At 38.0% G+C, this 24,209-nt stretch overlaps 1 protein-coding gene across 2 annotated transcripts; it reads right to left on the bottom strand.

The window, feature by feature from the left end:
* Nucleotides 1-200: 200 nt before the first annotated feature.
* Nucleotides 201-18,522, bottom strand: LOC117330303 (pre-mRNA-splicing factor 38B-like). Of its 2 annotated transcripts, none has more exons than XM_033888494.1 (5): nt 17,970-18,519; nt 11,718-11,953; nt 10,141-10,276; nt 8,788-8,979; nt 201-2,614 (listed from the first exon to the last, which is right to left on the bottom strand). In XM_033888494.1, exons 1-5 carry the CDS (start codon nt 18,073-18,075, stop codon nt 1,365-1,367), a joined length of 1,920 nt encoding a protein of 639 aa, XP_033744385.1. In that variant the 5' UTR covers nt 18,076-18,519; the 3' UTR covers nt 201-1,364. The 2 variants fall into 2 exon arrangements, with proteins under 2 accessions (XP_033744385.1, XP_033744386.1); XM_033888495.1 differs by lacking the exon at nt 201-2,614 and adding an exon at nt 3,265-7,569 and having other exon boundaries at nt 17,970-18,522.
* Between the last annotated feature and the right edge of the window lie 5,687 nt (nt 18,523-24,209).

Genomic DNA, 24,209 nt, shown 5'->3' with positions numbered 1-24,209 from the left:
TACGTTTGAAAAGATCATCAATATCCTGGAGTTAATTCGTTTTTCTTGTTCCTTAAATTCCTGCTGTGACGGAATGCAGTCAACTTAGGTTGTATGAGAACTAAATCTGGGAACACTCCTACAGACCACGGATTTATATTTGTAAATGACTATAAAGACTTCCAGCGTTAGGTGCAGATTAAAAGTTGATAAAAACAACATTAGGTAAAAAAAATCATTGTTTTATTCAGGTATTTAACATCATAATTGTCAGAATCTTATCATAAACACGAATTATGTTCCCGTATCTTTTTAAAACTTAATACACATTGTACATAATTACATATTGCGAATTTCATAATCGAATGTCTTCATTCTTGAAGTTTTATGAAAAAGTTTTTGAAGAAATGAAGTTCTTGAAAGAAAAGTATTGTCTATCTTCAGTAATAAAAAGAAATATAATGATGAATACTGTTCTTGTAACATTTTATCTGTTCAATTTAGTTACGTAAACACTCGTTTCTAATTACATATACGTTAATGGATAGCATGACATAATGCAATAACCTGTTAAATATTATAATCTATTTTCCGATATTCGGAGTTTTTAAGATAGAAAAAATAGAAAGCTGTAAAATTCAAACAATTGAGTACCAAAATTACATACATCAATGTATTTCTGAGCAAAATATGCCATGTGAATACCCAAAGTAACAGTTATCATTTTGAAGTGTTCTTTTCAACCAAATAAATCCATAAACAAAAAATATCAAATGGGATAGTCCAAATGTTTAAAATGGCCAATTATCGACTACTCAAAAATAGCTGCCAATGTTGTCGCATTTTGATTCAGATATGCCTTATACATTATGAAAAATAAGAATTTTAATGGACTATTTCTAAATAACCTGAAAACTTTACTTACAACATAAACCGTTGATATATGCCCTGTGTTACATTCACAGTCCTTTTACTCCATTGTTTCTTGTCATATCCGGATATATCAGTAAAATTGTTCTGGTCTATTTGAGGAAAGGTATTACATTTCTGTCTTGAAATCGTTCAAGTTCATGTCACTGAAAAAAAAATCTTATATTTTGGTGTATTTAAACTTGTAACCTTGTGGATATGGCCTTTGTAATGATTTAAAAGCTTTTGTCCAGTAATTTGCCGTACTGTTGTAACAAGGTGTGTTTAAATCACCGATGTTATTAGAGCATACCAAAAATGAACAGGGAAACCTTGTCAGGGGAAGCGACTCTAGCTCAAATATATCGTAAATGAAATTCGTGTTGAACAAACTTGGTATGTGATGACATATGAAGAATGGAAGTTCTTATGAAGTTTATGATTAATAACTACATTATGAAAGTTGACATGACGTCCTATCTTCTGCTGTCTCGACTGTAGCTCTGACTGCGCGGACGTGACTTCCGGGAGAGACTACCGGTTCGCCGCCTCCGACTGTCCACGAGGTCCTCGTCGCTGTAGTATTTGTCTCGGTGGTCCTGGCGCTGACTCCGTCTGCGGTTTGATCGGTAACTATTGTCGTCACTATCGTAGTCTCTATAGTTCCTGTCTTTGTCCGGACGTCGACGTCTCGAGGAGTCGCGTCGCCTGCCGTGGTCACTTTCATAGTCACTATAGTACCTATCACTTTGATCGGTTCGGTGTCGACTGCGGTCACGACCCCCGCCGCGGTCACTGTCGTAGTCGTGGTGACGTCTGCGAGCGTCGCTGTCGTAACCACGGTTTCTGTCGTGTTTTTCTCGTCGCCGATTCCGATGGTCGCTATCGTAGTCACTATAATACTGCTCCTGATGTCGCTTGTCTCTGTAGTCGTGTCCGGATCGATGTCGCTGTCCACCATCGTGATCGTCTTTATAGCCTGGCCGAGCAGACCGTGATGTGGAATTAGTTCTACTTCTAATACTGCTTGTTCGGTCTCTGCGATCCTGTGACTGAGATTCACGGTAACTGGATCGCCGCGAAGTACTGTCTTTTGGTCTCTCGTCGTATCTATCATCACGTGATCTGTTTCGGTGTCCGTCATCCTGAGACCTCTCGCGGTATCCGTCATCGCGCTTTGACCGCCTGTCGGACAGCGATGACATCGTGTCGCTGGAGGTTTCAGCTCGACTTATTGTATTGCTTCTTAACTTGGTGTTGCGTTTTTCTGAGCTAGATCTAGCAAGTGAATGGCTGTTGTCGTTTATTTTTGACTTTTGAATGAGCTCCACCCTAGCTGCGCCGTCGGCATCGTCTAGAGGTCTTTCTTTCTTCGGATTTTTTTTTATTTCTTTCTCGTGGTCTGAATTAATTTGTTTTCTGACAGATCCGTCTCGTTTTTTAAAGCGATGTGTTGTAATTTCTTTCTCTGATTCAAATTTCGCGCCATCACCTGCTTTGATTGGAATAGGGTTGTAGGAAACTTTCTTTGTCGTTACCGAGGAATCGTTACTTGATACGTAGCCATTGTTGTCTTGGTGCTGAGAAGACCGTCCGCGCTGGGAACCGGAAGTGGAACGGTAGCCATTGGTGGTTGAACTGCGTTCACTCGGTGCCCTTATATTTCGACTTCGACTTCCTCCAAGCGTGTTTTCAAAGTGCACGGAATCCCCTCCTCTGGTTGTAGCTGGAAACAAAAGGACTGCTTTAGTCTCCAGCATCTATGTTAGATAAATACAATATAATGCTATCCGCATCCAAGGAGCACTGAAATAAAGCGAGTGTTAAATATGGGGAGATAAATGGTGTTAGCGCCCTTAACCAATGGTATTCGTTAGCCACTTTTGTCTCAGGTTTTATACACAATAAGTAATTATATAAATAAATATATTCAGCTCTATCATACTGTAGACTTCAATATATCTTATTTTATATCTTATTTCTTTTGGGTTGATATAATAATAATTAAAAAAAGACTTCATAATTTGATCTCACCTATTATTTCAAAAGTAATAATGGAGAATTTTTGTGAACTTTTTTCACTGCAAATTTTGTGATTTTTTTCTCATTTCACATAAAATTGCAAAAATAATTAATACAAATATATTGTGCTATCGTAAACGAGCTGTTAAGGACATCAAATAAAATGTTCAATAATTCATATTTGTCCAATTTTGATAATTAAATTAATCATCTTAAAATATAAATCAACACCTATCTCAAGCTTTCAACCGTTTCAATTAAAACATGTAACTAAACATTCCCAATAATGCATTTATATAAGTGTCAATAACGTAGTGATTTTACAGTATGCAAAAACAACACTGATACAAGATATTGGTTATTGAGTCGTATGGCATATGTTTATTTCCCAAGAACGAGTCTATAGAAATAGTATACTGTAGCAAAGATACACACTCATATCACTCTCATTCAAAATCACAACCGAGTATACGTCACTTCCGTATTTCATAAAAATTTGATACGTCACTTCCGTCTTATAATCCAACATTTTGTGACTGGGTTATAGTTGTTGAACATTATCCGAAGCACTTTGAAAGGTACATATAAAAAAGTAGAAAAAATAGCATTTAATACATGTATTCTGTTGTATACATAAACTGTGTATAAAACAACAATGATGGAAACATACTATCTCCTTCCTTCTGTATAACCATGACCATATGGCGATGTGACAAATGGTACCCACAACACGTGCTGGATGTGTATTTGTCCAGATAGCTTCTGAATTGTGGTTTTGGCATTTTTATGACTAAATGATATATGGAATACAATTCTAAAAGTTACTTTAATACATACCAAATACATAAGTGAAACAAAGCGACAATGATTCATCAAAATTAATACCAAATTTTTGTTATCAAAGCCAATATTTTTAAACAACACGGACAGGAGATGAACAAATGTTGTAGAATATAAGCGATTCGACCTTAAAGTAGTATATATTTACAAGTTACACAGTAATTTTAAGTATTAACTTTGATTTTCCTTGAATAACTCAGACAAACTCATGAAATAATCCTTTTTAGCGGTCATATGGCAAATCTCTTAGAATCATTGATTTTGCGAAATCATCAATTCAAAAATAAAAATCACGTATTCATCAGTGACAGAAATATAACTTTGTTTTTCATATATTTCTAATTTCTGGTATATAGTTCATAAATGACAAATCTAATTTCTCGACTAGTATTTATGGATACATTGTGTTTTCTTTAAAATCCTACAGAAACATTTATATATTTTCCGATATACATTAATGTACCATATTTCCGTGGTTTCCGCCACACTAAGGTAACAGGTATATTTTTAGTAAAGGTTAATTCCTTCTATTATTAACTTAGTTACTGATTTAGCTCCTAGATGACTCGCCTATTGTTGGGTTACGTCTGCAGAGCTGTCCGCTTTGCCTAACTTACTAGTAACCGATGAAATTTACTTATTTCACAATAAGTTGGAGCCATCTACATCTGATATGTTAGATAATATGAAATGGTTTACCACAAAATGGTATCCGTACTTCATATAAACAATCAGCTACAAACAAATTTTTTCTAAAACTCAGTTTGATATTTCATATGAAAGAGTATAACTTTGTGGTGTAAGCTATTATTTGAGAAAACTGTTCCGTTGTATAAAGACATATTTTTCCCTGAGAACCAGAGAATTTGTATAGCTACCTTGGTGATTCCTGTCATACACGTTTATCACGTGTAAACAATTATAGGTGTTTACAGGACCAATAACATTTATAAAACAGTCATACTGCACGCCACTTACCATCACAGAGCTCTCTTTTTTTTGGGACACATCATTAACAATTACAACAGTTTTCGCCTTTGAAGTTTAAGTCGATTTACATAATTAATATTATAGTTGTAAATCAAATATATTATAAAAGCTGTATATATATGTACAAATATCGATAATACTATTATTTATTTACACACCTTTAAATGTATATAATATATATATATGTGTTGTATTAGTAACTAAATCATGGCCGAGCACTTAGTTTAAGTCTGAATAAATATAGACAAAGGTCGGTTCTGTCCAGAATCACATGTAATATAAAGAACGTAAATAGCCGATATGGGGTATAAACTGAACATAATACTTATCTCATTTTTTAAGTAAATAACCAGAGAAAACCACAAATGAAGTAGAAATTCCCTTCAATAACGAATATGTTTTACCTAAAATAGTCACTACTTAAAATACTGAATGTGTTTACAATATTCCCGGCGACATATAGCTACCAATCTCAAATGTTAAAAAGCGGATAATGTTTTTTAAGTGATTCTCTTCCATCAAATACGGGTATGATACGTACTTAATTACATGTGACCTCATGGTCATATCCCGAGCACGCGATCTCATTGCCAGAAAGTGTGACGTCATCAACATAATGCGTCAGTAATTAAAATGTCACCATTATCTTTCCCTCGTAAATAGCCTCTAACAAAAAGCGGAAGTTAGTTTTTTATGAAACTAATCAAAATTGCGTATTGGATACAGTAAAAGCATGCATAACATTTTCTGACATTCTACATTTGATGGCCTAACAATATTCATAGTTTGTCATGTCTTCCCAATACCAATGGAGTAAAAGTTACACATGACACCACTCGATGTTCCAATAGTCAGCTGACATTTTGACAATGTTCATTATCAGCGTTCAATTCGTCTAGTTACAATATGAACATTTTCAATGTTCCGTTCATCTGCTGACATTATGACAATATCCAATGTTCCGTTCGTCTGCAGACATATCACTGTTCAGTTTAGCGTTCAATTCGCCTGTTAACACGACACAGTTCAGTTTAGTGTTCCGTCGTCTGCTGACATTATGACGATTTGCATTGTTCAATTCGTCAGCTGACATGACACTGTTCAGGTTTGTGTTCCGTCCGTCAGCTGACATGACACTGTTCAGGTTTGTGTTCCGTCCGTCAGCTGACATGACACTGTTCAGGTTTGTGTTCCGTCCGTCAGCTGACATGAAACTGTTCAGTTGTGTTCCATCCGTCAGCTGACATGACATGTACACTGTTCAGTGTTCACATGATGACCCATCTAGCTTGCACAATGAATGCCGCAGTTGTGACGTCACAGTGTGAAGTTCTACCAACAGGTATCCTTATCAACACTCGCCGACAACAGCAGATTGCTAAAACGACTCACTACGGTATTGGTGCTTTCACACATACCTGTCGCCAAAACATCTTTGAGGTTGAAGTGAGTCAATACACATTGGAATATTAATTGAGTGAATCAATACACATTGGAATATCAATTCATAGTCATTGTGTAACACCGAGTAACTTTGAAGAACGAATCTGTCATGGATACAACAGGCCTTTCTCTCAATTAGTGGAGGTACGCGCCTCTTACGTGAGGGTATGACGCACCTAGGCACTCGGAATCAGGAACAGAAGAGGACACACACGTCTGATGACGTATTCTAAACGATATAACACAAGATTTGCGTCCGTTTCAATAACAGCCTCTACCAATTACTCGGAGTCTCTTTATGAACAGAAGAAATAACAAAGATATGCCATGACCTAAAGGTTAGGAACATAAAGCACGCTGCACTTACATAAAATAATCCGCCATGTACGAATTTGTCTTCTTGTTCGTTGTACTGTTTAAAATATGGCCAGAGAAAGCATCTTCACATGTCAGTTTTTATATCACAATGACAGCAGGTACGATTTAGCTGTTGCGACATAATGTTGTAAAGTAATGCCAGATTTTAAAATTCATAACAAATTGTAAAATATATTTTTTATAGAACGAAATCCAATGCTTATTTCCTCCGTTTCTTTTTCTTAGCATCATCAAAAACTCCAATGTATGGCGAAGGCTTCTTTTCCCTTTCCCTGGACCGTGACCTCCGTCGGTGTGACCCCCCACTGCTGGGGCGTTGTTGACTTGAACGATGGGAACTGCTACCATCACTCTGGTCGCCTGTGCTGTGAGAAACACGTGGCCGACGACGTTGACCTGATTGTGTAGACGATTTACTGTGACTGCGGCTGCGTCCACTCCTTCGCGCGTTATCACCTTTAATGAAATGTCGATCTTGTGTACCGTCCGTGGTCGAGGACAGACTGCCCCTGTCGTCCGTGCTCCGAGAGGGCGAGTCCGTCCGAGTTCGCATTGTTGTGTCTGTTATGTAACTCACAGCGCCACGTGAGCTGCTCACATAGGAGTCACTACTATCATCCCGGTGATCACGGTAACGTCTATCAGGGCGCACACGTAAACTCCGATCACCTCTTTCATCGTCCACAAATGCCTTATTAGTATGGAACACACTGTCTGCTGTGTCGTCCGACGTCGAATCGTCGTTTCGTCGACGCCCATGTCGGTGGGAATAAGGCCGACCTTCTTTTCTAGCTACTTCTTCTTCATATTGTAAGTCTATACCCCCTCGTGTGGACTCCGTACTGGGAGCTCCATTTACACTACTGTAGTCGTCACCGTCTACAGAGCCTCTGTAGGCTTTGTTGTCATGACCTCCATATGCAGGCCGGTTATTTCGACGCTTGCTCCCACGACCCTTACTCTCTGTTCGTTTTAAGATTCCATTGACAGGCGGCTCATTCGAAGCAGCTGTAATCGAAATACGTCCAAGTCAAAACAAAGTTTTTTGGCGATTTTCCATTCCAGCAAAATGGCATTTCTCGAAAGAAATATTCTCTGATTGGTTACAAATGTTGATTATCGCATTTCAATCAATCAGATTTAATTTCTTTTCGGAAATCAGAATATATTATAAGTCCATACCGTGCAACATATAACATACAAATACTAAATCTTATGGTACGAACGATACACAAAGTACTCACCATCCCTATAGCAGAGAGCCATGCATAAATCCCGTCACTCTTTTAACAGTCAGAGAAACACAACAAGGGGAGATAAGCGGGACAGTGGGCGTGCAGGACGAGGAGTGGGAGTACAATGAAGGGATTCATACCGAAATCCAGAAAGGGTGGAATTCGTGCTTAATTAGATTGGCTGATACCAATCACGTGTTCTAGATACATATGTACCCTCATTATTGTCCTTTATTGTTCTAAAGAACAAAATACCTTTCATCAATAATGTATACATGAACTAATTTCCTCAAAGAAGATAAAATAAAATGATATCGATTCAGGAGTTTTCCTTCAGAACTGAACTTGGATTGACACGACACATGCGTGCAGAACCCGGATGTTCAATCCAGATTAGCTGGTTCCATGCTAACTACATATGTATAGGACCCTCAGTTGTCCAACCTTACTGTCGGTTGATATTGATATCAGTGTCGGCCGAACCAGAAAACAGAAGACTGTAGACAAAGCTAGGAATAACAGCCAAACCTAGACATCTTCCGTTTTACTTTGATTTGTTAATGGCAAACCATGAACTAGAGTAACTTGTTTACGTCCTCTTTTAAATAATTCATCACACACTAAAGTACGTTGAAACACACTTAATGAACGACACAAATGTATTTAAATACGTCTACAAACTGTCAACCAATGCCCCGAAAGACTATCTCTGACTACTCCGAACATTCACACATTAATACCACGAAGCACTTTCTATTTCATATGGACAAAAACAGCAGGTCTTTTCTACCGTAAAACACATTATGGAGGGGGACGTGGAGTAGGTTGTGGGAGGTTGGGGTAGGAGAGGGGGGTAGAAGAGTTGGCAGTTCAGAAGAAAGTGTTCTTATGTGGTTTACACCTAATAAGAACAGAATTACAGAAAAAGGGGACAAGTTTGAAGTTATTCATTAGCTTTCTCATTACTTAAATATCTTGAGCTTCAACTTACAAGTTGTGAATACAGCTGGATTCTTGTTGGCGTATTTCTCCTTCTTATTCATCATTCTCCAGCAGACGATCGCAACGACGATAACGATGACAACGACGACCAGGCCGACGCCAATGCCGACTCCGACAAGGACGCCGCTGGACGCTCCACCGTCAGACATGCTTGGAGGATCAGAAAGGTCAACTGCGGGTCCTACAACAAAAACATGAGGATCAGGTAGGTCAACTTCCGGTCCTACAACAAAATTAGGAGGATCAGGTAGATCAACTTCCGGTACTACAACAAAGTCGTGCAACAAATAATACAAACTTTATTATTAGGATATCATATACAATATTTTATTTCTGGACAAGGTTAGGTTCTGCTTGGCGTTTGTACAACAAAGCTATCTTCCTCATAGATTCTGTTTTTTGGGATGTTTGAATTTTTTTTCTTGAAATCTCGTAAAATGCTGTAAAATAGTAAGGACTTAAAGGCTTCCCTAAAGAATCACGTTCTAAAACTGGCACAGTAATTTGTATCAAACACAGACATAGTGATTGGTCGTTGTGATGTACAGATCTTTAGTCCAATTCGAACTTGACGAGGTTAAATAAGGTGACCCCAAAACGCTCTACAAGAACATCAGCCATTCAGCACAGGAAATAAAACCACAAATTAGTAAAGACCAAAATTAGTATTTAACTTCCACATATCAAACTATTATTCAAACCTGAAAAGGAAAGAAACCCTGAGTCAATGATATAGTTTATATACGTACAGTCGGAATCTCAACTACAAGAGATACATAATATATCAAAGATCAGGGCCACATCAAAAGGACAGATCAAAGAATTGGAATGACAGGATATTGATCACAAAGAAATTAGTTTTATCAAGTTAATACCAAATTTTTTCCACAAGAGTGAGGATATCATACACTGGTTCAGTATAAATACACTGTATAAATATATTGGTGATAAAGCGAACAATAAGTTACAACAAAACATCCATGGCAGTCGGCATGGAAACCGTCACCATGGAAATCCGTCGGCATGGGAAATCGCAAGGATCCAAATCATCATAAAAATTTGGACAATAACAAAAATGAACGTCACCAGAAACGCTTAAACAAAGGCGAAAAAACAGTAGCACATTCGCGGACAGGTTAATCTATACCCGTACAAATTGAATTAGAGATCGTTCATAGAAATCGTTCACTAGTATAAGAGGAAATCAAGAAGTTAAGTAAGGATAGCCGCGAATATTAACAGAACGATTGTTGATTGTTACTTCTTCGCCACTCTATGGCGAGTTAACATGGAACTTAATCAGTTTGATACTGGGGTAAGTAAACTAGAACCATGCCCTTACCGTCCTCGTTAGTGATATAGATCCGGAAGCTGTACAAACTGCTGGAGTCGGAGGATGGTTTGTCGAGTCGTACAATCACCTCACTGGTGTAAGATTCGTACACAGTTTTCTCAGCACCACGACACCCTAGGACCCACTATAATACAACAGAAAACGTCAATCAGCAACAATTCGATTGTTCAAGAACAGTATTATAAAAAAACACAGTACCACGCAGATCACGTCCGATAGGTCACGAACAGTACCACGAACACGTCCGACACATCACTAACAGAACCATGAGGAACACTTTCGATAGGTCACGAACAGTACCACGAACACGTCCGACACATCACTAACAGAACCATGAGGAACAGTTCCGATAGGTCACGAACAGTACCACGAACACGTCCGACACATCACTAACAGAACAATGAGGAACAGTTCCGATAGGTCACGAACAGTACCACGAACACGTCCGACACATCACTAACAGAACCACGAGGAACACTTCCGATAGGTCATGAACAGTACCACGAACACGTCCGACACATCACTATCAGAACCATGAGGAACAGTTCCGATATGTCACGAACAGTACCACTAACACGTCCGACACATCACTAACGGAACCATAAGGAACAGTTCCGATAGGTCACGAATAATACCACGAACATGTCCGACACATCACTAACAGAACCGTGAGGAACACTTCCGATAGGTCACGAACAATACCACGAACACGTCCGATACATCACTAACAGAACCGTGAGGAACAGTTCCGATAGGTCACGAACAGTACCACGAACACGTCCGACACATCACTAACAGAACCACGAGGAACACTTTCGATAGAACACGAACAGTACCACGAACACGTCCGACACATCACTAACAGAACAATGAGGAACAGTTCCGATAGGTCACGAACAGTACCACTAACATGTCCACACATCACTAACAGAACAATGAGGAACAGTTCCGATAGGTCACGAACAGTACCACGAACACGTCCGACACATCACTAACAGAACCATGAGGAACAGTTCCGATAGGTCATGAACAGTACCACGAACACGTCCGACACATCACTAACAGAACCATGAGGAACACTTCCGATAGGTCACGAACAGTACCACGAACACGTCCGACACATCACTAACAGAACCACGAGGAACAGTTCCGATAGGTCACGAACACTTGCGAAAGGTCCTTAATAAAAGATCATGACCGAGCGCTTGTGATCGATACCATATCAAACTGATCGATACCATATCAAACGCGTCCAATAGCTATAGGTCACCACACCAACGGTTAGATTTAAAGAATTTCTGTAACACATAAAGTGTTTGATGTAACGTTAAACCAGAAACCTAACATTTTGTCTTTAGTTTTAGTCTGGGTCATGTCATTTCCCTCACAAAGGACTTTACAGTTAGTATGCCAAAACACATGGAACATTCAAAGAATCTGACTAATGTAATTTCAGGAATTTGCAGGTAATAAAAAAGTGATCAACAAAATATTGAGTCAAGTAATGATGTGGCTAAAATTTCTTTATATCTTTCATGAATTAATAATTAAATAACAGCGTTTACCCTTGGGTCATTGAGCATTTTTTCGTCCCCATCGAAGATATTGAGGAAGATACCACAGCTACCGATTTTAACCTCGTAGACATGGATCTTGAGTTTCTTGTTATTGAAGCCGACAAACTGGTTGTAACACCTGTCCCGGCCGGTATTCACGCCTTGTCGGGGGTACGACTGTACCTGGTATACGTTTATGTCGTTTACTTGAAACGATTTCGTACAATCGTTTTTCTCATAATCAACTGGAAAATAAAATCATAAAGTTTTCAGTAAGATCAGTGCGAAATTCGATGATTATAAAAACGTGTTCATGGTTTGGAAAATGAAAGTTGAAAATGAAAGTTGAAAACGTTAGTTTGTATGTTCTTCTGCCATATCCTAGCTGTTTTGTAATGACATTGTATAATAATTATGTGTACTGATAAACTGATACTGATAATTGCGGGGATTGTGTAAGGTCGAATCAACCGTGCTTACTAAACAACCTTCAAACAGTTGTTTGATTTTATTAAAACAAAAAATTTAATGAATAAAACATAAAATGCTGTTGAAGCATTGGAATCTGGTATGTTTGAAAATTAGTCGTTATTTTTGACGATTTTTCGGCTGAAAATATAAGCCGTGCATTATAGTGTTTAATCTTATGGTCTAGCATGTAAAGGGCAGTGACCTTGGTGACAACCCCGTGGTTTGTGAATGTCTGCGGTTTCCGTGGTCTTGTTTAAGTTATGATGTCTACGGATAAGGGTGACTGGCCACGGTTGATCGGTGAATGTTCTTTAGTTGTGCAAGTCATAACCACTCTGCTAGGTCAGGTTCGTATTTTATATTTAAGTCAATTGTAAATGTATATACTATTGGTACGTGTCCTATGTCTACGCTTACTAAACTCATGAATATGTATGTGACACCTGTAGTCGTTACGTCCCGTTGGATGTGTATATATATAGCTAGAGGTCTATCTATATGGTTACGGGGTGTCGTGAGTACGGGTGTATGACTCAATCACGTGTTTAGTGAATGACTGAAAGTCTGACCTTGTGTGACACGGATACATGCTATCTCATAAGTCGGTGAACGTCACTGATATCGACTACTTTGTGCAAACTTTAAAGTGTTCTCTAGATCAGATGTACAGATGAACAAACAACATCCTTTTTCTTGTTTTAGCTGATTGAACTGGTCATGTTTCCATACAAATCTAATCCTAATGTACATTCTCAGCATTCATATAACTGAAATCTAATATAATGTATAGTATAAATACAGTAAATCAGCGACGGACATTTTTTATAGACAATGTTAATATTACTAAATTTGAGGACTCGGGGCCTATGGGAGGAAGTATTCGTATTTCGTGTAAATTGTTTACTTAACGATGCGTACGTTGTGTTCTTTGTTCTTACATATAATTCGAATGTTGGGATGTTCAATCATCTGCCTGGTGAGTACGTAAACAAGATTACCTCATATAACATATTTGTGACAGGATTAACTGTTATTTGTATTAGATTACGTCAGAGCGTTGTCTATCCTATGGTCAATGTGTGTCATCACAGGTTATTGATGGGGTACACGTACCTACAGACAATGGGACTGTATAGTCCAGTCAACAAGCATTCTGAGTATTTATCCCCTACCGGTCCCACTAAAAAAGTAACAGTGATATTCTGTAACATTTTCTTCAGGTTGTCAAAGTAAATATGATAGAATTAAAATGACATAGCCAATATGATATTTAGGAGCGTGACGTTTCGATGACTACATTGTCACCTTCATCAGACTAATGACCAATGTGAAGCGTACTAGTACTGTCTTATGTAGTGTCCGAGATGGTAGAAGATTCAATCTACTCTGAAGGGTGTTTCGTCTTAATCATGATCCTATTGACACCAAGTAACAGTGACCTTGAGAAAAGTACGGAAAACTGAGTAGACGGACTGACAGAAGGACGGAGAAGAAACCTATAGTCCCCCGGTTTCAACGGTAGGGGATGACTACACGGGAACTATAGTCTACATTACAGACAATACAGGGAAAATGTAGTCTACATTACAGACAATAGGGAAAATGTAGTCTACATTACCGATAATACAGGGGAGATGTAGTCTACATTACAGACAATACAGGGGAGATGTAGTCTACATTACAGACAATACAGGGGAGATGTAGTCTACATTACAGACAATACAGGGAAAATGTAGTCTACATTACAGACAATAGGGAAAATGTAGTCTACATTACAGACAATAGAGGGGAACTGAAGTCTACATTACAGACAATACAGGGGAGATGTAATCCACATTACAGACAATACAGGGGAGATGTAGTCTACATTACAGACAATACAGGGGATAAGTAGTCTACATTACCGATAATACAGGGGAGATGTAGTCTACATTACAGACAATACAGGGGGGATGTAGTCTACATTACAGACAATACAGGGGAGATGTAGTCTACATTACAGACAATACAGGGGGGATGTAGTCTACATTACAGACAATACAGGGGAGATGTAGTCTACATTACAGACAATACAGGGGATAAGTAGTTTACATTACAGACAATACAGGGGAGATGTAGTCTACATTACAGACAATACAGGGGAGATGTAGTCTACATTACAGACAATACAGGGGAGATGTAGTCTACATTACAGATAATACAGGGGAGATGTAGTCTACATTACAGATAATACAGGGAAAATGTAGTCTACATTACAGACAATACAGGGGATAAGTAGTTTACATTACAGACAATACAGGGGAAATGTAGTCTACATTACAGACAATACAGGGGAAATGTAGTCTACATTACAGACAATACAGGGGAGATGTAGTCTACATTACAGACGATACAGGGGAGATGTAGTCTACATTACAGACAATACAGGGGAGATGTAGTCTACATTATAGACAATACAGGGGAGATGTAGTCTACATTATAGACAATACAGGGGAGATGTCGTCTACATTACAGACAATACAGGGGAGATGTAGTCTACATTACAGACGATACAGGGGAGATGTAGTCTACATTACAGACAATACAGGGGGGATGTAGTCTACATTACATACAATACAGGGGAACTGAAGTCTACATTACAGACAATACAGGGGAGATGTAGTCTACATTACAGACAATACAGGGGAGATGTAGTCTACATTATAGACAATACAGGGGAGATGTAGTCTACATTATAGACAATACAGGGGAGATGTAGTCTACATTACAGACAATACAGGGGATAAGTAGTCTACATTACATACAATACAGGGGATAAGTAGTCTACATTACAGGCGATACAGGGGGGATGTAGTCTACATTACAGACAATACAGGGGGGATGTAGTCTACATTACATACAATACAGGGGAACTGAAGTCTACATTACAGACAATACAGGGGAGATGTAGTCTACATTACAGACAATACAGGGGAGATGTAGTCTACATTATAGACAGTACAATACTACGGGAAAAATGTAGTTTACATTACATACAATACAATTGAAAATGTAGTCTACATTATAGACGATACAGGGGAGATGTAGTCGACATTACAGACATACAGGGGGGATGTAAGCTACATTACAGACGATACAGGGGAGATGTTAGTCCTAACGATTACAGACAATACAGGGGAGATGTCGTCTACATTACAGACAATACAGGGGAGATGTAGTCTACATTATAGACAATACAGGGGAGATGTCGTCTACATTACAGACAATACAGGGGGGATGTAGTCTACATTACAGACAATACAGGGGGGATGTAGTCTACATTACATACAATACAGGGGAGATGTAGTCTACATTACAGACGATACAGGGGAGATGTAGTCTACATTACATACAATACAGGGGATAAGTAGTTTACATTACATACAATACAGGGGAAATGTAGTCTACATTACATACAATACAGGGGATAAGTAGTCTACATTACAGACGATACAGGGGAGATGTAGTCTACATTACAGACGATACAGGGGGGATGTAGTCTACCATTTCAGACAATACAAAGACGCTGTATTCTACATTACAGACAATGCAGGGGAGATGTAATCCACATTGGGGTGTGGGCTGGGGATTTGGGGGAGTCTCACCGTGACCCTGAGACTGCTATGACAGACATACCTGAATCAATACGTTTTATAGGGTTCTATACCTCCTTTTAACTGAGATAAACTGATTTCTGGACAAAATGATAAAATGCTATCACAGAGTAGGAGTAACTACTTTGCTACTATACTGGGCTTAGTTATGAATTTATCATCTAAGCTATATCTTATCAAAGAACGTCTGGCCTCGGTGATAACTGTATATGTCTATGTATATATATGGTTTTACCGAACGACGTCAGACGGCGTTTCTAGCCGCCCCCTCGCCTGTGACAGGTAGACAGTCGATAAAGACTGTTTACATTTATACTTGGTGCATTATGTCACCTCTGTCACAAATGATAAATATATCAACATATCCTATCTTCTTTGTGTTAACATCGTCGAGAACAACGGGACACTGGGGTTTAGGAAAGACCACTTCAACGTTTACACCAAGAGTTTGTGAGATGTTGTAACGTTAAGTTGATGTGAGTTTTGACCTTGCCATGGAGACAGATTGATATATTCTTGACCTCGTTTTTATTTATTCATTTATGCAATAAAAGTTGTTGAATTGAAGTCGACATTGTGTATTGTGGGTAATAATGGTGCGACTTGTACCGCAGGGACTAGCGCTTGTTGTAAACAAAACAGCAACTTAAAGAGATAAATTCAGTATTATAGGCTAAAGCACTCGTATACACTTCAATAAATAAATCAAAAGTTCAAACAAATGATAAAACCTTATATAATTATGTAAGATAGTTTGTAGTTGGTGTTAATAGGATTCTCAAGTCTGGAATATAGCGTGGATGTCCTGGGGTCGTTACATAATGTGACGAAGATCAGCCTACAGCTATACACTGACTACACCTTGTATGTAACACATGTCTCGACTAATATAATGCATGTCCAGACACACGCTATAAAAAAGGTGCAACAACGTCAACTCAGTTTCCGAACAGAGGCAAACGTAACGTAATAAAGCCTGTGTGTTAGTTTTTTCGAGAAGATTTTGTTTTTGAAGAATTGTTTTACGGCCCACTAACAATGAAAATCAGTTAGGGTCAATTAACTTTAGAATTATATCATACATTCTTGCACAATAAAACACGTATGTGTTAATTTTGTAGATACTCAATCTTATATGGTAGAATGTGTATGTTTCCTGAAAAGGAGTATGTGTATAAAATAAGGTGTCATTTTCTATACAGGAGTAATGAATGCTCTAGGTGGAAGAACGTGTGTGTTTCCCGAACAGGAGAATATTTTATGTGTATAAAGGTGTTATTTTCTGCACAGAAGCAAACTTGATAGGCGGTAGGACCTGTGTGTGTACATGCATATGATAGTAACTTCCGAGTGACATAAATGTTGGTTTGTAATTGAAGTTATGTAGATGGTGAGGTTAAGGTACCCGACACTATCACGTTTTACAGTAATTTTGCGACTTACATAAATCTGTATTTTGAAATATAGTTTTACATTTAAGTAGGTTTTTTAGTGAAATATATTCTAAGCGTTAACAGTAAAGTTAAATATATATCCAAACATTCCTGTGGTATGTTGTAGATTTATCAGTAGTTGTAACATACATGACACAATATAGTGGTCATTTCGGACTCGGAAACATGTTTCCCGAGTCGTCAGGAAATCCAGAACACATGGTGTGTAGCGGTTATAAGTAAAGTGGTAGGTATGACAGATATGTCATTACACAGAAGTCAGAAGTGAATGAACTTGACCTCGTTATGGGTGGGTCGGATATACGTATACATGTACCAAGGTCACTTTGAATATAGGGTCACACCCTGACGGTCACTTACACATATGTGTATCGATCTTATAAACTTACTTATGTGGCTAACGTTACCTTTTTAAACTCCTATCTGACGATATGGACTAACCCTAACAGAACTATTTATACATACTTGTGTATATAGGTGGGGTATACGTACTATGGTATGTTTGGGAGTGGACATGTATGATGTACGTGTTAAAAAACAGCGATAACAGAGAAATAATACCATTATTATATAATTATATACCCAAATCAATGATACCATTATAGTAATTTACGTGTAAAATATGTATACAGCATAATAAAGTGGGTCAGTTTTACTGGACACACGTCTGTTATATAACTTACCTAAGGTTACCGACGTAGAGGCCGGCTGGGGTAAAACTGCCAGGCATATCGCTATCAGAACATATATGTATCCATGTGCGATAGCCCCTTTAAGGCCATTTCGCATTCTATATTTCCACGCCGATAGGTTCCTCCAGTTACATACCAGACTGGTATCGATACACTTACAATTAATGTCCTGACGGGATTTTTCACCTGTATCCAATGTTTACATATGCACGATGCCTGATCTGTGCCGGACACTGGTCACTTCCGTGTACACCCGGAATCGTGAGTAATTACAATCATATTTAAGGTATGACGCATTCATAAAGGGTATTGTCCCGGAGTAACTCTCATACACGCGTGTGTGTGTGTCACCGATCTCTCACCTGTCTCAATTACACCTTTACACGGTCACGTGTCCTTTTACCAGACGTCCATTACTGGTCATCAGCGATCAGACAGAGGTCATCACAAATAAACACTCTTCCGTGTTTGATTTTTTGAAATCCACGGCGGCCATCAATGTTGCCACAAATAGCACACCTGGCGTGGACAGGTAATAAACAACCCGTGGCGCCGTCGTGTGGACGGAATGTCAACTACATGACGATAACTCTTGCTTGTTAGCATGCCTTTTTGCCGCGGGCGGAGAGAGCGATAGGGGAAAGGTTCGATATTCCCTAAAATTTTAATGTTAAAATGTCTAAGTGTCTCGCAGGATTGAAGAGATAAAGGTCGATAAAAATCACATCCTAAGCGGATTTTTATCGGTACAAATTATATAAAAAATAAATGTCAATCACGTGGCAAATACATGCATTTTAAAAATGTGATTTGTCAGTAAAAATAGTTTTAAAATCTTTTTGTACAACTACAGAAATTCCTAATTTTACGGTACGGAATAATAATCTGTATAAACAAAGGACTATTTCGGTATCTCAGGGTTTTAATAGCTATTTATACATGGTTACTTCAAAAATTAAAAGAATCCAAAGCAGTCAAAAAGTGAAATAGTTTAAAACTACCGCCCCTCTAATCGAAAGCAGATCTATGCTCAACTTTTGTTAGACGTGCATGCATGCATATATGACACAGAAAAAAATGTTCCATTACTTTTTTAATATGTAAAATCAGAATACATTGAAATATATTTACATGTACATTTACTTCAATAATATGTTGTTTTGCTGATCTTTCTTTTACTAATAGGCCACATAAGTCCAACATCTGACAACCTTTAATGGTCCCATATGGAACCGTCATGACTAATTAATGTTAATTGAAATTAAAATCTAAATCTTAATATCTCATTTTTCGCTTACTTGATCTGGTCAGAAAGAGCTTCGGTGTTTAATGAGGTGGTTTGGGAGTGAGTGAGGGAGTTATATGATAAAAAATAAAATAAAAAAGGATATCGACATAATATCGAAACCATAATTCTATCTCAAGCTCGATAAAACGAGGGCTAGTCATGGACCAATGTACAGACCCTCACGGAGACCCTCACGGAGACTCATTTATCAATGAATTTCGGCTGACACAGATGTCAATTTTTTTTAGTTTCATCGGGGTATGAAAAAAACATTGTTTGCAAACTGTATGAAGTTTGCAAACAGAATGTTTTTCATACCCCGATGAAACTAAAAAAAAATGACATCAATGCTTATATGAAAAAAAAATCTCAACCAATCAGAAATCCGCATTCTGCGTACAAACAATGAACAATTAATTATACATGTATAATATACAAAATCCAAACGTCACTACATGAACATTGAACAAATCACTAGGCAAATAGGTATCAAATCGTAAATTGTGTGTAATTATGAGATATGTGACATTTAACTCGTGTCCAACCGAGCCTCGAACCAAATCGCCCATAGCTGAGAAATAGTTGTATCTACTACATTTGTACATGTACGTCTACTACAGACGACCTACTTTCGGTGGTCAGCCAGGTACTGGTCATGATCGCCGTGATTAATTGCCGGTTTGGTCACAAATACATGGTTCGCTGCATCTGATATTTTATACATGTGTTTTACTTACCCAAACAAGATCTAACTATACCTCGTACACGTACACTAATGTAGTGTTATCAGCGGATAGATAACTGTAACTCTGCTCTTGTATACATGGTTTATACATGTGTTTTACTTACCCAAACAAGATCTAACTATACCTCGTACACGTACACTAATGTAGTGTTATCAGCGGATAGATAATTGTAACTCTGCTCTTGTATACATGGTTTATACATGTGTTTTACTTACCCAAACAAGATCTAACTATACCTCGTACACGTACACTAATGTAGTGTTATCAGCGGATAGATAATTGTAACTCTGCTCTTGTATACATGGTTTATACATGTGTTTTACTTACCCAAACAAGATCTAACTATACCTCGTACACGTACACTAATGTAGTGTTATCAGCGGATAGATAATTGTAACTCTGCTCTTGTATACATGGTTTATACATGTGTTTTACTTACCCAAACAAGATCTAACTATACCTCGTACACGTACACTAATGTAGTGTTATCAGCGGATAGATAATTGTAACTCTGCTCTTGTATACATGGTTTATACATGTGTTTTACTTACCCAAACAAGATCTAACTATACCTCGTACACGTACACTAATGTAGTGTTATCAGCGGATAGATAATTGTAACTCTGCTCTTGTATACATGGTTTATACATGTGTTTTACTTACCCAAACAAGATCTAACTATACCTCGTACACGTACACTAATGTAGTGTTATCAGCGGATAGATAATTGTAACTCTGCTCTTGTATACATGGTTTATACATGTGTTTTACTTACCCAAACAAGATCTAACTATACCTCGTACACGTACACTAATGTAGTGTTATCAGCGGATAGATAATTGTAACTCTGCTCTTGTATACATGGTTTATACATGTGTTTTACTTACCCAAACAAGATCTAACTATACCTCGTACACGTACACTAATGTAGTGTTATCAGCGGATAGATAATTGTAACTCTGCTCTTGTATACATGGTTTATACATGTGTTTTACTTACCCAAACAAGATCTAACTATACCTCGTACACGTACACTAATGTAGTGTTATCAGCGGATAGATAATTGTAACTCTGCTCTTGTATACATGGTTTATACATGTGTTTTACTTACCCAAACAAGATCTAACTATACCTCGTACACGTACACTAATGTAGTGTTATCAGCGGATAGATAATTGTAACTCTGCTCTTGTATACATGGTTTATACATGTGTTTTACTTACCCAAACAAGATCTAACTATACCTCGTACACGTACACTAATGTAGTGTTATCAGCGGATAGATAATTGTAACTCTGCTCTTGTATACATGGTTTATACATGTGTTTTACTTACCCAAACAAGATCTAACTATACCTCGTACACGTACACTAATGTAGTGTTATCAGCGGATAGATAATTGTAACTCTGCTCTTGTATACATGGTTTATACATGTGTTTTACTTACCCAAACAAGATCTAACTATACCTCGTACACGTACACTAATGTAGTGTTATCAGCGGATAGATAATTGTAACTCTGCTCTTGTATACATGGTTTATACATGTGTTTTACTTACCCAAACAAGATCTAACTATACCTCGTACACGTACACTAATGTAGTGTCATCAGCGGATAGATAATTGTAACTCTGCTCTTGTATACATGGTTTATACATGCAATGTATTTTGTTTCATGTGCCGACCGAAATTCACTGATGAATATGTCATCTGACAGATGACTGTGATGTCATCTTGAAAGGAAATTGTGGTGTCATCAATGATGATTTGATGATGTCACAGGAATGTTTTGATATCACATGAAGTTTTTTTACAGTATATTTTAGCAGTTGTGCAGCGTCTGTCGTCAACGTCTCCCTTTAACGGCTTCTTAATGCAAGAGACCTGTGGGTCTATATGTGTACCAGGATAGTTCTTTTGCTTTTGAATTAAGAATTTAACACTTGAAACACGTGATCTTGAAAGTAGGCCGAGGTCGTTCATTAGAACAAACTTGGTAGCCTTCACCACAGCACGTTTCTTGCCAAATGTCATGACATTGGAGCTATTGGTTATTGATAAATCATTCGGAGAATTTAACGTATTTGACCCCTGTGAACTTGAACAAACTTGGTATCCCTTCATATCAAAATACTACTGAACATGACCCTCTTAGATATTGACAAGTCTTTTATAGATTCTAACACATTTAATCCGTGTGACCATGAAAGTAGGACAATGTCGTCCACTTGATCAAACGTCCCTTCATCACAGAGTACGAGCGCCTACTATATCATGACCCTGGGCATATTGGTTATTGAGAAGTTGTTACAACACCATTGGCCCCTGTGACCTTGAAAGAAGGCCAAGGTCGTTCATTTAAACCAACTTCGTGGCCCTTCATCTCAGAATGTTACTTGCCCAATATTATGAACATGTGCATCTTGGTTCATGCAGAAATAGCGGAAGTTGTTTATAATTTTTAACATATTTGACCCCTTGTGACCACGAAAGTACATTGTAAGTCAAGGTCGTTCATTAAAAAGAAAGCTGATAGCCCTTCTTTCCAGCAAGCGTCAGGCCCAATGTCATAACCAATGGACCTGTTGATTATTTTCTTTTCTTTTCAAAAGCGTGGGCTTCCATCCCTGAAATCTATCATTCAAATACAATGATTATAAAGGCCTTTTGGTTAATAAGCAGATGGTTGAATGTTTTAACAACCGTTCGGACCAGGCGACCTAACAAAAGACCTGGAATCCGGATATTTGACTGTTGGGTTCGTTTGATGACTACTGACAAAATCTGCGAATCGAAATTACCTTAAATTCCTAGCTGGTCTTCATCTTTTTAAGAACTCGTTTTAATGAATTTTAAAACTATTATAAACAACAAGATATCTGTGGCCAGTTTGGACAAGCTAAATTTGTTAGAACACCCCAGGCCAATATGGAATAAAAACGCCAAAATATAGTCATCCTGGAATCCGGAACTGAAGGGGCACTGGATATTAAATTTTGTGCTTAATAATGGGCGAATTTGCTAAAACTCTTAAACGCCCTCTTTTGATTTACTACAGGGCATTGCACCAAGATACATGTATTTAACTTGTAGGTTCCTTAAATGATTCCCGACGAAGTTTGGGAATGAAAAGGCATTGGACAATGTTCAAGGTCAGAGTGGTCCGACTTATTCTTATTAACCTGAAGGTCCAATATCTCCTGGTACAATGTAGATTCCTTGAATGGCACCCGACAAAGTTTGTGAAACAAATGACATTGAGACCTATTCAAGGTCACATGAGTAAAGTTCCTTTAAATCACAAGGCATCAAAAGCTAGTAAAACTAAATAAGCAACTTTGATTAACTCCGGCAGACAATCATAACTCAGACAGACAATCATAACTCGGACAGACAATCATAACTCCGGCAGACAATCATAACTCAGACAGACAATCATAACTCAGACAGACAATCATGACTCAGACAGACAATCATAACTCGGACAGACGACCATAACTCCGGCAGACAAACATAACTCAGACAGATAATCATAACTCAGACAGACAATCATAACTCGGACAGACAATCATAACTCAGACAGATAATCATAACTCGGACAGACGATCATAACTCAGACAGACAATCATAACTCGGACAGACAATCATAACTCAGACAGATAATCACAACTCCGGCAGACAATCATAACTCAGACAGATAATTATAACTCAGACAGACAATCATAACTCAGACAGACAATCATAACTCGGACAGACAATCATAACTCAGACAGACAATCATAACTCAGACAGACAATCATAACTCAGACAGACAATCATAACTCAAGACAGACAATCATAACTCGGACAGACAATCATAACTCGGACAGACAATCATAACTCAGACAGACAATCATAACTCAGACAGACAATCATAACTCAGACAGACAATCATAACTCGGACAGACAATCATAACTCAGACAGACAATCATAACTCAGACAATCATAACTCAGACAGACAATAATAACTCAGACAGATAATCATAACTCAGACAGATAATCATAACTCAGACAGACAATCATAACTCAGACAGACAATCATAACTCATACAGATAATCATAACTCAGACAATCATAACTCGGACAGACAATCATAACTCAGACAGACAATCATAACTCAGACAGATATCATAACTCGGACAGACAATCATAACTCA

The sequence above is a fragment of the Pecten maximus genome, chromosome 7 (genome assembly GCF_902652985.1).
Source record: "Pecten maximus chromosome 7, xPecMax1.1, whole genome shotgun sequence".
NCBI classification, from domain to species: domain Eukaryota; kingdom Metazoa; phylum Mollusca; class Bivalvia; order Pectinida; family Pectinidae; genus Pecten; species Pecten maximus.
This window is presented reverse-complemented; position numbering and strand designations above follow the sequence as displayed.

Coding starts and splice junctions, on each gene's coding strand:
- LOC117330303 (XM_033888494.1), bottom strand. CDS start 18,075: ATGCGAAATGGCCTTAAAGGGGCTATCGCACATGGATACATATATGTT. Junction 11,954..17,969: donor CTCTACGTCGGTAACCTTAG/GTAAGTTATATA, acceptor TTTATTTTCCAG/TTGATTATGAGAAAAACGAT. Junction 10,277..11,717: donor AAATGCTCAATGACCCAAGG/GTAAACGCTGTT, acceptor GTTGTATTATAG/TGGGTCCTAGGGTGTCGTGG.